This window comes from Bos indicus, chromosome 5 (assembly GCF_029378745.1).
Source record: "Bos indicus isolate NIAB-ARS_2022 breed Sahiwal x Tharparkar chromosome 5, NIAB-ARS_B.indTharparkar_mat_pri_1.0, whole genome shotgun sequence".
Classification (NCBI taxonomy): domain Eukaryota; kingdom Metazoa; phylum Chordata; class Mammalia; order Artiodactyla; family Bovidae; genus Bos; species Bos indicus.
Window position 1 is genome coordinate 22,658,473 of NC_091764.1, and position 16,870 is coordinate 22,675,342.

At 43.7% G+C, this 16,870-nt stretch overlaps 1 protein-coding gene across 5 annotated transcripts in view; it reads left to right on the forward strand.

Moving 5' to 3' along the window:
- The window catches only part of PLEKHG7 (pleckstrin homology and RhoGEF domain containing G7), an 88,303-nt gene that overhangs the window by 14,327 nt on the left and 57,106 nt on the right, over positions 1-16,870 (forward strand). For 4 of the 5 annotated variants that reach the window (XM_070788565.1, XM_070788564.1, XM_019960346.2 and 1 more), the window contains exons 5-6: positions 10,785-10,912; positions 13,476-13,516. In XM_070788565.1, the coding sequence (XP_070644666.1) occupies positions 10,785-10,912; positions 13,476-13,516 (169 nt within the window). Of the gene's footprint in view, positions 1-1,694; positions 3,950-10,784; positions 10,913-13,475; positions 13,517-16,870 lie in introns of those variants that run through there. The other variant, XM_070788567.1, reaches the window with a different exon arrangement.

Below are 16,870 nucleotides of genomic sequence, written 5' to 3' on the forward strand. Positions count from 1 at the left end.
GAGCTGAAGCTGAAGCTTCAATACTTTGGCCACCTGATGCGAAGAACAGACTCATTGGAAAAGACCCTGATGCTGGAAAGGATTGAAGGCTGGAGGAGAAGGGGACGACAGAGGGTGAGAAGGTTGGATGGCATTACCGTCGTGATGATCATGAGTTTGAGTAGGCTCCGGGAGTTGGTGATGGACAGGAAAGCCTGGCGTGCTGCAGTCCATGGGGTCGCGAAGAGTAGACATGACTGAGTGACTGAACTGAGCTGAACTTTTTCTAGTCACACAGTTGTTGGAAAACCACCTGCTGGAAAATGTACATTTATCATACGAATTTTAGTATCAGACAAAACAAGGCCTAACAAGCCTGCTTAATAAAAGAAAAACAGCAACAACATTGTATTATCTTACTAAACTTCAAAAGATTTTTATTCCATTAATACACACATATCACTATAGGACAATTGCTACCCTCAGTTTCTACCCACTCATATTCTCTAGAGTCTTTTGTTTTTCTTTAAAATTTGCACCTGGGAATTAGAGGCCAGTAGTCCTTGGTTTAAGCCCACTGTACAGAGAGAATCTTTTTTTTTTTCACTGCAATTAAAAAAAATGTATTGGAGTATACTTGACTTACAATGGTGTATTAGTTTCAGGTATCAATTCAGTTCAGTCGCTCAGTCATGTCCAACTCTTTGCGACCCCATGAGCACACCACGCCTCCCTGTCCATCACCAACTCCTGGAGTTCACTCAAACTCACATCCATTGAGTCGGTGATGCCATCCAGCCATCTCATCCTTTGTCGTCCCCTTCTCCTGCCCCCAATCCCTCCCAGCATCAGAGTCTTTTCCAATGAGTCAACTCTTCGTGTGAGGTGGCCAAAGTACTGGACTTTCAGCTTTAGCATTATTCCTTCCAAAGAACACCCAGGACTGATCTCCTTCAGAATGGACTAGTTGGATCTCCTTGCAGTCCAAGGGACTCTCAAGAGTCTTCTCCAACACCACAGTTCAAAAGCATCAATTCTTCGGCACTTAGCTTTCTTCACAGTCCAACTCTCACATCCATACATGACCACTGGAAAAACCATAATCTTGACTAGACGGACCTTTGTTGGCAAAGTAATGTCTCTGCTTTTGAATATGCTATCTAGGTTGGTCACAACTTTCCTTCCAAGGAGTAAGTGTCTTTTAATTTCATGGCTGCAGTCACCATCTGTAGTGATTTTGGAACCCAGAAAAATAAGGTCTGACACTGTTTCCACTGTTTCCCCATCTGTTTCCCATGAAGTGATGGGCCCAGATGCCATGATCTTTGTTTTCTGAATGTCAAGCTTTAAGCCAACTTTTTCCCTCTCCTCTTTCACTTTCATCAAGAGGCTTTTTAGTTCCTCTTCACTTTCTGCCATAAGGGTGGTGTCATCTGCATATCTGAGGTTATTGATATTTCTCCCGGCAATCTGGATTCCAGCTTGTGCTTCTTCCAGCCCAGTGTTTCTCATGATGTATTCTGCATATAAGTTAAATAAGCAGGATGACAATATACAGCCTTGACATACTCCTTTTTCTATTTGGAACCAGTCTGTTGTTCCATGTCCAGTTCTAACTGTTGCTTCCTGACCTGCATGTAGGTTTTTCAAGAGGCAGGTCAGGTGGTCTGGTATTCCCATCTCTTGAAGAATTTTCCACAGTTTATTGTGATCCACACAGTCAAAGGCTTTGGCATAGTCAAGAAAGCAGAAATAGATATTTTTCTGGAACTCTCTTGCTTTTTCTGTGATCTAGCAGATGTTGGCCATTTGATCTCTGGTTCCTCTGCCTTATCTAAAACCAGCTTGAACATCTGGAAGTTCACGGTTCACGTATTGCTGAAGCCTGGCTTGGAGTATTTTGAGCATTACTTTACTAGCATGTGAGATGAGTGCAATTGTGCGGTAGTTTGAGCATTCTTTGGCATTGCCTTTCTTTGGGATTGGAATGAAAACTGACCTTTTCCAGTGCTGTGGCCACTACTGACTTGTCCAAATTTGCTGGCATATTGAGTGCAGCACTTTCACAGCATCATCTTTCATGATTTGAAGTAGCTCCACTGGAATTCCATCACCTCCACTAGCTTTGTTCGTAGTGATGCTTTCTAAGGCCCACTTGACTTCACATTCCACAATGTCATACAGCATAGTGATTCAGTTATACATACATTCATTCTTTTTCAGTTTCTTTTCTCATATAGGTTATCACAAAATATTGAGTATAGTTACCTGTGCTATACAGTAGGTTCTTCCCGTTATCTATCTTATATATAGTGGTGTCTGTATGTTAATCCCATGGAATCTTTTTTTAAGAATGCCAAAGATGTCTTTGTCCTGTTTTTATAGGAGGAGCTTTAATTATTCATCTTTAAACATTTCTGCCGAGGTAAAGGTCATCACATAACTACTGCCCCACCCACTGGCCACTGGCGGGGAGAATAATAGCAAACCTAAACCCTTGGTTCACAGATCATGAGGAGCGGAAAGGGTCTCACTCACAGCTGTTCTCCACAGAAGGAAGCTGAGGCCTTAGGAAGCAACATGCCAAGGTCACACATAATGAACATCAGGGTTAGGAATCGCAGTCCTAAGTCGGGTAACCTGCCGCTCAGTTGTATTGCCCCCTACATTTGTCTCCTGTGGCTTCTTATTAATGTACCACTAACTAGTGACTTAAATCAAAAGACGTTTTATAGTCTGAGAGTTCTGGAAGCCACAGCTCCAAAGCCAAGGTGTCAGCAGAGCCACACTTCCTCTGGAAGCTGTCGGGGAGGACTGCTCCTTGATTCTTCATGCAGGCACTCCTTGGCTGTGGCTGCATCACTTTAATCATCTGCCTCTGTTTCCACTTGGCCTTCTCTCATCTCTGTCTTTTCTCTGGGTATCTCTTATAGGTACACATGTCATGGGATTTAGAGCCCACCTAGATAATCCAGAATAATCTCATCTCAAAGTCTTTTAATTACATCTGCAAAAACCCCTTTTAACACATTCACAGGCTCCAGGGCTGAAGAGATAGACATGTGTTTGGGGGGCAGGGAGTTTCCATTCAACCCACTGTGTTGTTTAGTCGCTAAGTCATGTCCGACTCTTTGTGACCCCCTGGACTGTGCAATTCCATAGACAGAGTACCCCCAGGCTCCTCCTCCATGGAGTTTTCCAGACAAGAATACTGAAGTGGGTTGCCATTTCCTTCTCCAGAGGATCTTCCCAACCTATGGATTGAACCCACATCTCCTTCATTGCAGGTGGGTTCTTATCTAAAATAGTAACCATCATTATATACCAATTAAAAAAAAAACAATATCTTAAATGGTTCATAGTACCGTTTTCTCTTCTTATTTCCAAGTCTTTTTGGAGTCTGACTTGGGTATTTTAATTGAATTCTTGCTCTGTTGTTCACTAACAGCGAGACCTTAAGTGAATGCCTATCTGTCCTTCTAAGCTTCAGTTTTCCTCGGCTCAATAATGAGAACAGTAATTTCCACTTCATAGAGTACTTGTGAAAATTAATGTTAGTGCATGTAAAGCTCTTAACAAAATGTCCAGTAACAGCTGATACTCAGGAAGTGCCCGCTGACTTTAAGTCAGAATAATGTGCACCATGAACAATCCAGTCTTTACAAAATTTATGTATTTGAGGTCCACTAGGGGACACATTTCCACCAGCCAGAAACTTTTCTGGCACTGACATGTGATCACAGGCTCATTGCTGAATGTGATGCCTGGGTGTGTGGCTTGCTCAACTGTGGGAGAGAATTCTCTGGATTCTCTACATTGTTGCCACCCCAGCCCACACCATGGACCTTCAGATCTTCAGCGGAAGACAGAATAAGGAGAATTTCTGGTACCAGAAAGGAGACAAGATTATTCCAGCAACCATGGGACTAGTTCCTTCAGATCTGACCGGCCTGGGGCATCACAACTCAGGGTTAGTGAAAGTGGTTTTGTCTGGGTTCGGGTGCAGGGGAGGCGGGGTTCTGGCAAGACAAAGAGGACTGTGAACTTTGAGTCAGACACCCAATTAGTTATGCAACCTCCTAGGTCCAGAATTTTATCCTAAAAGAAAGAACCAGAATAGCCAAGCATAGAACCAAAAGACAAAAAAAAAATGTGTTTCTCATAGTTGTTTGTTTAGTGTGCTTCTCCAAACTACTAAAGGGTAGCAAGAAAGTATTCAGCACTTAACCGTGACAATGGCATGCCAGCCACACCCCAGACATTCTGCAGTTACTCTCAGCTCATTCCTCAGTTTAATCTTCCTCTGAGGAAATTGGGTACCAAAACTCTTCCGCACCCTCTTCACACAGGATGCCATGACCCCATGTACATACCATTTCATTCGAGGAAAGGAGATAAGTCTGAATTTATTGCAGTGATTGCTTCCAGGGAGGAATCAATTTAGAACTGGACACAGTGACCCTGTGTGCGTGCTACATCTTAAAAGAAGCAGTCCCATTTAGAATAGCAAAAATAAGATTCAGAATCCTGATACAGCTATCAGAATTAAAGAGATATTTTTAAAACATTCTAGGCCTGACATTACACTTTCAGATTCTTATTCAATTAGTCTGGGCTGCCTCTGTGGTCAGCCCCATTGTAGGGACAGCTATTATAAGGCCAGTGATGAGTTTACTATCCTTTAGCAGTTACTGAAAGAAGTAGGTGGGGCTTGCTTGGTGGCTCAGTTGTAAAGAATCTGCCTGCAATGCAGGAGACCCAGGTTCGATCCTTGGGTCAGGAAGATCCCCTTAGGAAAGGAATGGCTACCCACTCCAGTGTTACTGCCTGGATAATTCCATGGGCTGAGGAGCCTGGTGGGCTGTAGTCCATGGGGTCACAAGAGTCGGACATGACTGGGTGACTAACACTCAGACTTTGGAACCCCCAGCACCTCTCCCCTCATGAGACCTAAATGCAGAGTCATTCTGAATTCATTGCACCTGCATTAACATCACTAATCCAATAATCTGAGCATCTCTGGCTGATACAGGCATGGGTTCCTGTGCAGAGTGCCCAGAAATGTAGTCTGCTGCCAGGCACAGGTGATGCAGAGGCAGGTTTTCTGCACCAGTTCATGTCTCTTCATTTATTATGTGCAAATACTCTTTCTTATTGTTTTCCTAGGTCTCCATGTGGTTACAGCTGTAATTCTTGATATTTTTATTAACCCATTCCCTCTTCTGATGAACACAAGAATGTCATCAGAGCTTCTGTTACAGCATTCCATGGGCATGCCCACCTTTCTAGAATGAGCATCCCTGGGTTTTAGACACCAAGGCAATAAGGCCAAGGTCATGACTCAAGCCTAGTACAAGGCAGTTGTTTTCCCTCTGTTCCATGTGTGCACACTGAATGCCAAAACTGCCCTAATGTGCTCCCAAAAGGATGCCTCACGTCAGCAGGTATCCCAGACCAGGAAGAAATGGATAGGGGTAACTGAATCACCTTTAAAGGTGGAGGAACTCAAATTGCATTCTGTGTGTTGTGTGTGCATACAATTATTCATTTGTGATCCAGAATGGAAGAGCAAATTCATTTGGAATCTATCTATCATTCTATAGATCAATATGGCTGTTTATTCAACAAGCTTATTTGGATATCTGTTCTATGTCAAGTTCTATACTTGATGCTTAAATTCTGTGATAATAGGGCACAGCATGAGCCTTCAGTGAAATCACTGTAGAGGCGAAGTGGAAGGAAGTGGGAGGAAGTAGGGCAAGGTGGCTGGCTCTCTTTGGGTAGATTAGGAAAGATTTCTGGAAGGAGAGCGTCTAAGCTAGAACTTAGAGATGCCTATGAGTGTGTGTGCCTGGCAAAGTGGAGGTAGGCAGATGGGAACTACCTGAGCCAAGTCATGGAGGCGTGATGTGCAGGGTAAGTTTAAACAGTGAGTAGCTAGCTATTACTGGAGTACACATTCTGCAGAAGATTGTGTCAGAAGGGGAGAGTGATGACTCAGTGTGCACAGGTTTGGTTATTATTCATTTCGTCAAGAAATATTTATTAATCCCTTACTGAACACAGGGATTTAGACCAGGAGGTAGGCACTTAGGGTAAGAGGGGAGTAGATACGACACAAATGTGCACAACTATGTTGTAAAGACTTCCCTGTGGCTCAGACGGTAAAGCGTCTCCCTACCATGCAGGAGACCTGGGTTCGATTCCTGGGTCGGGAAGATCTCCTGAAGAAGGAAATGGCAACCCACTCCAGTATTCTTGCCTGGAAAATCCTACGGACAGAGGAGTCTCGTAGGCTACAGTCCATGGGGTCACAAAGAGTTGGACACGACTGAGCGACTTCACTCACTCACCGTGTAAAGTAAGATACTTTCCACAAGGGAGGACAACCTCAGAAGTCTTTTATTCATTCATGTTCATCAGTAACCATGGACTGAGTACTAAAGGAGCACCCACCGATGCAAATGATAAGACATGCTTCTTAAATAGAAGGAGATGGCATTCTAGTAGGATAAAGAACATGATGTTGTAGTATATTCGACAATCAACATAATCACATTTACTGACAGCTTACTAAGTTCCCGTCACGGATCTAAGTGCTGCATGTTGATCAGTTGATCTTCACACAAAAAGTAGGTATGGTCATAGTCTACATTTCACAAATGGCAGTCAGGACCAGAGAGGTTACTTGCTCAGTCAAGGTCACTCAGCTAAGATTAAAGTCCAGGCAATTTGACTCCACATTCTTAGCCATTGTTCTAGAGAACTATAGAAGCATGGAAGAGAAATGCATAAGCCAGCTTGGATGAGGCCAGGGAAGACTGATTCTTCTATTCCACCATTCATTATGTCCTCTCAAAGTCCCAAGGGAGCATAAAGATAGCTTATAGAATCTTAAGCCAAATTCATAGTACTTACCAGATTGTATACCATCTAGAGTTTAAGCTCAAAAGAACAAACTCTTCCCCCAAAGTTTATGTAGCCTACATTTCCTATTTAAGTTACTGTATTTTTTCTAATCCCCTCTATCCGCATAAATACCAAACCTCATTATTTGCTTCCAGGGTCTTTATCAGGAACAGTATCAAGTTAACAGGGAAGCTTCTAATACTTGTTTTCAGGGTACCTCTTGGGGCTCCCAGAGGTTTATGCTACCTAATACCTTTTGGATAGCACTGTGAAAATTCCTGGCTGAATTTATGTACAGCTGCTAATTCATTATATATCAGTTCCAGTGTTCTGTTTGCAAAATGAAGAAACTAGAATTGTTATTTCTCATTCAAATTACTGTAAGTTTTCCAGCTTCCACTTAACTCAGACCCCTCCATCCTTATGACCATCATGGACATTAGATTGGCAAATAACAAAAATGGGAGAGTTGTGAAAAATTGTAACTCTAATGATTTTGTTAAAAACGTCATCAAAAATAAGTGGTGAGAAAGTCAAATGAGAGTGCAGAATTCTTGGAGAAGGAAGTCCAGGATGAGATGTGTGTCAGTTAAGACAGCCTTTGTCTGCATATCAGAACCCAAGTAGAACAGCATAAGCAAATAAAGGATATTCTCTTGTAACATAACCAGTCCTGTCAGGCTGCCCCTTCTCTCCGGTTCTGCTGTTCCATTTGCAAGATCACTGGTATGCTTGCAGGTATCAAGCCGTGTTCATGACAACAATAAGGGAAAAGGGTGAATGTAGCCACCTCTGTCCCCTTTGAAAAATTTTCCTAAGAGCCACACCCTGAAACTTCGGTTTAAATCTCATTGGCCAACTTTGTGTCATATAGCCTCTGCTAGCTGCAAGGGAATCAGGGCTTGTCAGTGCAGTAACTCAGCACATGGCACCCCTGACAAGCAGTGTTTTGACGAGGGCGTGCACATTGGCTTGATAGCTAGCAGTTCTGCAACATTATTCTAAAATTTCCCAATTAAAAAGAACAGAGAGAGGCCAGTCAAAATAAATTTTTAAATCCTAGGACATGCAGCTAATTGAATAAATCTGAGCCTGATTTTATCTAAGTAATTTCCTTTCAAGTTCCTTAGATAATCCATGGCCCTAAATCTCATGAGATGAATAGGAGTTAGACAGGTTTGGAGAGGGCAGAGAGAGTACAAAGCATTCCCAGTTAAGTCACTGACATGTGAAACATTTTGTGGGAAATTACAGTCCATTCCCAGAGAATAAATGGCAAAGTAAAGAGTATTAGGAAGGTTATTGGGCCAATTCATGGAAGGCTTGTATGGATGCTTTAAAAACATGTTTATCTGAAGCTAGGAGGGACTAGGGCCAGACTTATATTTTGGATAACTTATATTTAGTGACTGGGTGTGGGATGGGACCAAAATGATGGAGCAGAAGATAAAAGTGATGAGACAACTGTGTTAATACAGATGGAAGCCGTTGAGGCCCTGGCCTAGGGGATGCCAGACAGCACACAAATATGGAGAAATATTTCTTTGAGTGTCAGGGGAGACTTCTTAGAGGAAGCAGGTTTTTATAACTGACAGTTAACTTTCTTTTATGCCTCTATCATCTGTATGCAGAGTCTGAGGCATTCTTACCTCATAGATTTTGTAGGAATTTATGAGACATAGGTTATTCACTGGAGAAGGCAATGGCACCCCACTCCAGTACTCTTGCCTGGAAAATCCCACGGACAGAGGAGCCTGGTAGGCTGCAGTCCATGAGGTCGCTAAGAGTCGGACACGACGGAGCGACTTCACTTTGACTTTTCACTTTCATGCATTGGAGAAGGAAATGGCAACCCACTCCAGTATTCTTGCCTGGAGAATCCCAGAGACGGGGATTCTCTGGGATTCTTGCCTGGAGAAACCCAGAGATCTGTCTGTGGGGTTGCACAGAGTCGGACACGACTGAAGCAACTTAGCAGCAGCAGCAGCAGGTTATTCACTAATTATACATGCCCATACAACTTGTCCTACTGTTCGTATGTAAAATGATCTAAAATGTTTTTAGCAAAAGGCTGAGGATTTGGAATATATTTTAAAGGTAGGAAAGACGTATATCAAGGTACTTGTATTCTCAAAATCAGTTGTTCTCCAACTCTGAGTATCTAGCTGCTGCTGCTAAGTCACGTCATTCGTGTCCAACTCTGTGCTACCACATGGACTGTAGCCCACCAGGCTCCTCTGTCCATGGCATTCTCCAGGCAAGAGTACTGGAATGGGTTGCCATTGCCTTCTCCCTGAGTATCTAGGGAACTGGATAAAACCGCAGATGCGGGGGTCCACCTTCAGACATACTGGATCAGAAGCCAAGAGTTAGGACTTGGGGATGGGTAATAAAATAAATTCCACCAGCTATTCTAATACCAAGCTTTGGTCAACAGCATGTTAGGCCTGATAGGACATGAACAGGACCCCAGCAGCAGATATATTGATAGGAAGAAGGGCATGAGAGCCCAGAATATTCAGTTATGAGACAAGAGATGAAAGTACAGGCAGAAAGGGCATCAATCCTGCAAAAAAGTCAGCAGCATGGCACTTGGCTACAAGGCGTGGAGGACTCACGCTGTAGGCAGGTGGGAAAGTGGAAGGATCAGAGGAAGGACTGGCCTAGGGAGCCTCAAGGGGCTCCAGGCAAGGCCTCTTTGTTGGAGGAGGAAAGCTGCATGGCAATGACCCAAATCATAATATCCAAAGGAATATGACAGACCCAGACTCCCAACTTTCAAGGCAGATTCATAGCTAGACTTTTTGTTGGAGACAAAATTCCTCTGTATATAAGGTAAATGATATGCTAAGCTATTTGATTAAAAAGGGAATTTAGAGATTACATAGGTTGGTAAGTAGAGGGAATTGCATTCCCTCATCCTCAAAATAGACTAAAGGAATATCTGAACAGCTCTAATGGGGAAACTCTGAAAATCCTACAATTGAATCCTCTCATTCCTTACTCATTTTGTTCCTTAGAAATCACTGATCACATGCCTATTGGTTTTGCGGCTACTCCGCACTGTGTCTGATGTCAACCATTTATATTGTGCACATCTGACAGGAAGTTTCATGAAATACGGTAGAAGAAAGAAGTTAGATAGGCCTGTTGGCTAAGCTTTTCCAACAGCAGTTGCCATTTTTCCCAGGGAAAAATAAAAGTGTTGCCCTTAAACAACCAGCCTCCGATATCTAGGGGTGTGTGTGGTGGCCATGCACACACGTCCTGTTCCCTCTGAGGCCATATGAGTAACTTGCAAAGATTCTTGTGTTTAAAGGCTTTCTCCTAGTGTCCTCCTGAGTCAGAACACATCTGGTATGTTTGTGTTGACACTTCCAGGTAAACTCTTCTGCTTTGGATTAGTCAAAAACCATCAACAGTCAATAAGGCTCAGAAAGGTGTCAAACATGGGGTGTGTGGGTCATCACAGCCCTCCATGCCTGGAGTGGCCTCCTAAGAAAGCCAGCATTAATCAGGCTGCCAGCAGTCACTTCTCAGAGAAGGCAATGGCACCCCACTCCAGTACTCTTGCCTGGAAAATCCCATGGACAGAGGAGCCTGGTAGGCTGCAGTCCATGGGGTCGCTAAGAGTCAACACGACTGAGCGACTTCACTTTCACTTTTCACTTTCACGAATTGGAGAAAGGCAATGGCAACCCACTCCAGTGTTCTTGCCTGGAGAATCCCAGGGACAGGGGAGCCTGGTGGGCTGCCGTCTATAGGGTCACACACAGTTGGAAACGACTGAAGTGACTTAGCAGCAGCAGTCACTTCTGAGTACCTAGGGGTGGTCTGAGTGATACCCCTCCCTGCATGTCAGCTATAAGCACTCTCCTTCCGTCTCCTGAACACAGATTCTACGAGCACAGGAGGAGTTCTGTGGTGCTCAACTTACCTGGCCTTGAGGTGTTCCCCGGGGATCTTCTGGTGTCAGCTGGAGCTGCAGACTACCTGTGCCATCCACTTCTGCTGCTGAATTCAGGTCCTGTCTGTTCAACTTTTATTATATGCCTGCTATGGGATGGATGTTACAATAAGCAGAGGATATTTACAGAATATTTAATGACTACGAGAACACGGGCACTAACAAGTTAGATATCTCAGCAACTAGAACAAGCATCAGCCGTGAATTATGGAAACCTACTGAATGGGGCATCCCACTTACAGAGACAGATAAGTTATGGACCTTCCTCAAAAGGTCCTCTTGTCAAATAATATACCCCATGTCCAGGACCTGGAACAGGTACACCAAGTGACGGTCAGCGTCCTGGAGCAGAGTGCCCTCTCTGGGCTGCTGGGCAGCATCCCTGCCATCGCTGTAACCCACCCCCTGCTCCTGGCCACCAGCCTCACACCAGTGTCTCCAGCGAGGGTGGCACTATGTGGAGACAAAGGCCCTGGTGACAGCAGATTACTGTCGCTCTAGCAGACTAGAGAGAGGCAGCCTTAAGGGTGAATCTTCTGCATTTTGAAGTCAGTTGTGGGGAAAAAAAAAAAAACAGTTGCGGTGTTCAGGACACACTCCCATGGTCCTGATGGGAGCCATTCAGAGCTAAAAGGAGACTTGAAGATTATCATTCACCCTGGTAGTTTTTAAACTGGCTTTGTTCTTAGCAGAGCCCTTTTTTACAGAAGAATACTTCCTTGGAAATCCAGTCTACAAAACAGATCCGGATGGAGTTTCAGTGCTTGAAAATGGGGTGAGTCCCAAAGACTCACCTCCAAGGCATTCCCCTGAAGCCAGGGGCCACCTGTGGCAGCATACTTGGGAAACCACCCAGCTCTTTCCTCATTCCCATGTGTGCCTAGCGAGACACAGAAAGGAAAGGTGACCTAGTCATGGTGCCCGCTGGTCTGTGTCAGAGGAATGGGATTCAGACTCTTGACTGAATGCTCTCCATCAGCCTGCACCAACCACCTGTTGTACAGGCAGTCATAGTCTTATATATGGAACTCAGCCATAAGTGAATAACATTCGTATAGCTCTTCAATCTTTATAGAGCCCTTTCACATCTACTGTCTTAGATGACACAACAATCCAAGTGACCATCTGTCTCATAGGATACGGCCACCCAAATGAACACACAAAAAGGGATTCAGTGGACTCCAGGGACTCAAGGCCAGGCCCCTTGACATTAAAGCTAGTTCTAACCACAGTGTAGCCTTAGGAGTTAGACCATGTTCTGTAAGGCTTTGCAAGTGCTCTAAACTGGGTAACAGCTAAAGCAGTACTTCCCAGATGAAGAGCTTCAGTGTTGTCTGAAAAATTCTGGGGTCCTATGCCAGACCTTCTGAACCAGAAACTCTGGGAATGGGGCCCAGCAGTATGCTTTTTAATAAGCCCCCCAGGTGATTCTTTTGCCAGCTAAAGGTTGAGATCCACTATGCTGAGGAACAAGGTCACAACTGCTACATGATATTCTTTGTTCTTTGCTAGGCGGGTATGCCTGGCATCCCAGTAGATGCCACATAATGAAAGATATGCAGCATTCTTCACCGTATCCCTCCATGCCCTCATCTCCAGGAGTTTAGAACAGAGTCCTCATGTTCCCAAACCATGGTCTCCTGTGGTGCTTCTCCAAAGACCCCAATTATCGCAGTTCAATTTGGACATCATAATTCACCACCAGATGTTTGAAGGCTGAGAGTGGTAAAGCAGATTTGTTTCTAAGGAGGGTTCCACCTAATCTCCCCTTTAAAAAGATCAATAAGGTGGTCAGAATGAGCAAAATAATTGGTTGGATTCCAGGGTTCCAGTGGGAAAAGTCCCTCAAGCACACTCTTTTGGTAAATGCTTTCATCTGATGGAAGTATTATTATGCAGAATCTCCTGATGAATTAGTAGAAACAGAGACAAACCTTTAAGACATCCATTTTGCGTGTGGAATTATCAGAACATCTCACCTAAACTTGAGAGATGACTCCCAGCCTTTTCTGGGTTGCATTAAAAATTAATGAAAATGACATAAAAATCAAGAATCCACAATCTAATCTCTTTATTTCCTGATCATCAAAAGAATGTGTTACTGAATGACTTCACAATTTAAGGTGACTCCTAAGGACTATGTGGATGATGTCCAGTAGAGACAATAAGGCCCTAATCTAAAGATCGGTAATATGTTGATGTCCCCCTATTTCAGGAGTCTGCACTCATCCACACCTGGGGATTATATGCTAGGGTGGTTTCCAGTGTTAAAATGAAGCCCTTTCAGCCCCAAAGTCCTATAACTCTGTCTAAAATTAATTATGCAGCATTTTATTGCATTTTATAGATTTCTCCTTGAACAGTAGGGGGAAAAGAGGCTGAAACAGGACAGTATCACCAGAAGGTAGAACAGAACACCAGCCTTTCCATTGCAGCATCGTTTCATTCACTCAGCTGCATAAATATAAATATTCATTCTGTGCATTCTCAAGAGGAGAATTAAAGCAGGAAAAATTCTGTTTGGCTCCTTTGGAAAAGCGGGTTTTGTAAAGCCCTGCCTTGATCTGTCACTAGTTCCTCAAAGTACTAACATATCTTCTCTAATTTCTTCACCCACCAGAGTCCAAAAAGCCAAGATGGCCTTTCTCCAAGAGAGGAGTGGTGAGTATTGAGCAATTGTCATTTTTGCTTTAATTAAGCTTCCAGTAGCTGGGAAATGAAGGAATGTCTGAAAAGCTTCTTCATCGCACTTCATCTTCTTGTGACAGCAGATGGCACGTGAAGTTTATATCATCACATTTGTAGTAGTGGCTGCAGGACTTGCCAAGTGATGCCACTTGGTGCAGTGATACAGTGCTAATTGCCAGTGGTTAATGAGCTCTGCAAGAAAACAAAGCAGTCCTGATATCGTGATGCCTTACAGCTCCAAATTTATAACTTGACACAGCGTAGGAAACAGCTCACTTGATGGAGAAAACTTGCACAAGCGTATGCCCCAGTTTGCAGTCAGTGTCGAGCATATTGGGAACATTGAAAAGTTAATGAGATATTACAGAAACAGATTCTACAGATACAGACTATTTCTGGGAAAGCCAGTTGGATTAATCCTAGTGGATTTTCTTTAATTCCTGGTGCTCTCAATTATTGAAGAGTTATAAATTGAAAATCAGCGGTGCCTGATTCTTTCCTGCCTAGGACGTGAGCTGGCCACAGTGAAACCTTCCCTGCCAACATGCTAAGGACAGAGGGAAGGAGGGTTCCTCACTCCTGGAGTGAGGAGGAAGGAGAGGAACTGACTGTGTTCACCCCACAACACCTACACACCACAGCCAGCAGCACCAGGAGGGCCTTATGAGTAGTTACTGCACCTCTTTGTGTTAAAAAAAAAAAAAAAAATCTGCTCACATGGCCTCTCCAATCAGTTTGCCATCAGTTGCTGACATCTAACTTGGAGGTTCTATGGATGCATATACCTTGATATTTTTTTTAAGTACCATAGCTAGGTTAAAGGCTCTCTGAGATTTCAATCCCAGCTGCTCCACTTACTGCTCTGTGACCTTGGCCAAATGAATTCATTTCCCTCAGCTGCAAGTCCTTCCCTGTTTAAGAAAGAAAAAAAAAAAAGCAGAGGGTAATAGTACCAGCCTCATAGGGTGGTTGTGACAAATAAATAATGCATCTCAAGTGTATCCCAGCACTGGGTACATCTGCAAAAAATCAGTATTGGCCATATTTTTGAGAGTATCATTTGTAACCAGGGTTTGGAACACTGCTTGTTCTCATAATCAAGTATATGAGTGACTTTCACGTTATTTTTTCAAGGGGAAAAAGTTTGTGTGAGTGTTTCAGTCACTTTGGGCCACTGTAAAATACCACAGGCCAGGTGGCTGAAACTGCTAATATTTATTTCTCACATCTATGGAGGCTGGGAAGTCCCAGATCGGAGTGCCACATGGTTAGGTTCTGGTGAGAGTTCTTTTCCTGGCTTCCAGATGGCCTGCTCCACAGTGTCTTCACATGTGGGGAGAGAGCTCTGGTGTCTCTTCCTCTTCTTATACGGATACTAATGTCACCGTGAGGGCCCTACCCTCATGACCTCATCTAAACCTAATTACCTCCCAACAGTTTCACCTGCAAATACCACTGAGGGGTTTGGGCTTTAAATATATGAATATTAGGGGAACAGAAACATTCAGTCCATAGGGACACAGTCTAAACATCACAAGTTGAAAATCATAAACTATTAGTAAAACTATAATTTGTCACCAGGGCTGTTGCTCACCAGTCATTCTCATTTTGCCCCTCTTTAGGGATGAGATATGACTGTTTTCCTGGCAGGTCTGAGGCAGGGCCTGTGGTGCTGCCTCTCCTGGGATCCTTGCTTATTTAAATGAAAGCAGAGTCAGCTGTCAGTCAGGTCTGGAGTCTCAGCATGCTTGCAGTCATGTCTGACTCTTTGCAATCCCCTGGACTGTAGCCCACCAGACTCCTCTGTCTATAGGATTCTCCAGCAAGGATACTGGAGTGGGTTGCCATTTCCTTCTCTAAGGTGAGAGGAAGGGGCATCTCCCATCAGCTGTCCTGAGGGCTCCTCCAGAGCAGGAAGCTAGATTGTGCTTTCAGAAGGAAAGACTTACCTAAGGAAGGGATATACCTACAAGTTTTTATGATGTATCTGTTTTTTTCCCATAAAGTAATTTGTTCCACATGTATTGGATAGCTGTATGTGCCAAATACTGGACTAGGTATATAAGATGCCAAGATGCTCATTCTTAGCTTACAATTGAGAAAGTCAGACTGACCTGTAAATTGGCAAAAAATTAGATAAATGGCTTGCACAGTGTTGGAGGTGGGTAGGCAGAGGTGGAGATACACAGAGAACAATCAGTGAAATGACAAAATGTTTCAGCAAATGTTCTCAGTCAGTAATGGAGGGAAATTCATTTCCTAAAGGCCTACTTTTAAAGGGACACAATATCTGGTCTCCTTAAAATTAGTGTTTACTCCTCCATCTTTCCGGAGAAGGCAATGGCACCCCACTCTAGTACTCTTGCCTGGAAAATCCCATGGACGGAGGAGCCTGGTGGGCTGCAGTCCGTGGGGTCGCTGAGGGTCGGACACGACTGAGCGACTTCACTTTCACTTTTCACTTTCATGCGCTGGAGAAGGAAATGGCAACCCACTCCAGTGTTCTTCCCTGGAGAATCCCAGGTACGGGGGAGCCTGGTGGGCTGCCGTCTATGGGGTTGCACAGAGTTGGACACGACTGAAGTGACTTAGTAGCAGCCTCCATCTTTTTAGCCTTTTTTATTGAGCAATTCATATCTATATAAATGATAATCCACATCAACCATATTGTCACGTATTTCCCCAGTCTATCACAGGTATTTCCTTTCATTACCTTTCTTTCTTCTCTCCTTAATTTCTCCTTCATTTCTTCCCAACCATCAGTAACAGCATTTGTAATAAAAGTAAGCACATATATAATTTTTACCATGTTATAAGATAGTGTTTCTGTTTACATATTCCTGTTTAGGTATTTCATAGTTTACATATGTTAGCTCATTAATTCTCACAACAAACCAACAAGGTAGATAACATTATCACCCCCATTTTGCAAATGGGGAAACTGAGGTTCAGAGAGGTTTGAATAGCTTGCCTGAGATCGCAGAGCTCGTAAGTGACAGTGGGGATGTGTCTGAGCAGCCCCCGGCAGTACGGCTCTGAATCCGTTTTAGCCCCAGTACCAAACTGTTGCTCCGGCTGTGGGGCCCATGACCAGACCTGGGTACCCCTCCCTCCTCCTCCTCATCACAGCTCTCAAAGACCTCTTCTCTCCTCACCAATTCAAGCCAACCACCAGAAAATCCACATATTCACATATAGTCAACCCTCTGTGTCTGTAGGTTCTGTATCCTTGAATTCAACCAACTGCAAATAAAAAATATTTGAAAAAAATACTCCAGAAATTTCCAAAAAGCAAAACTTGAATTTGCCATGCAGCAACAACAGTAT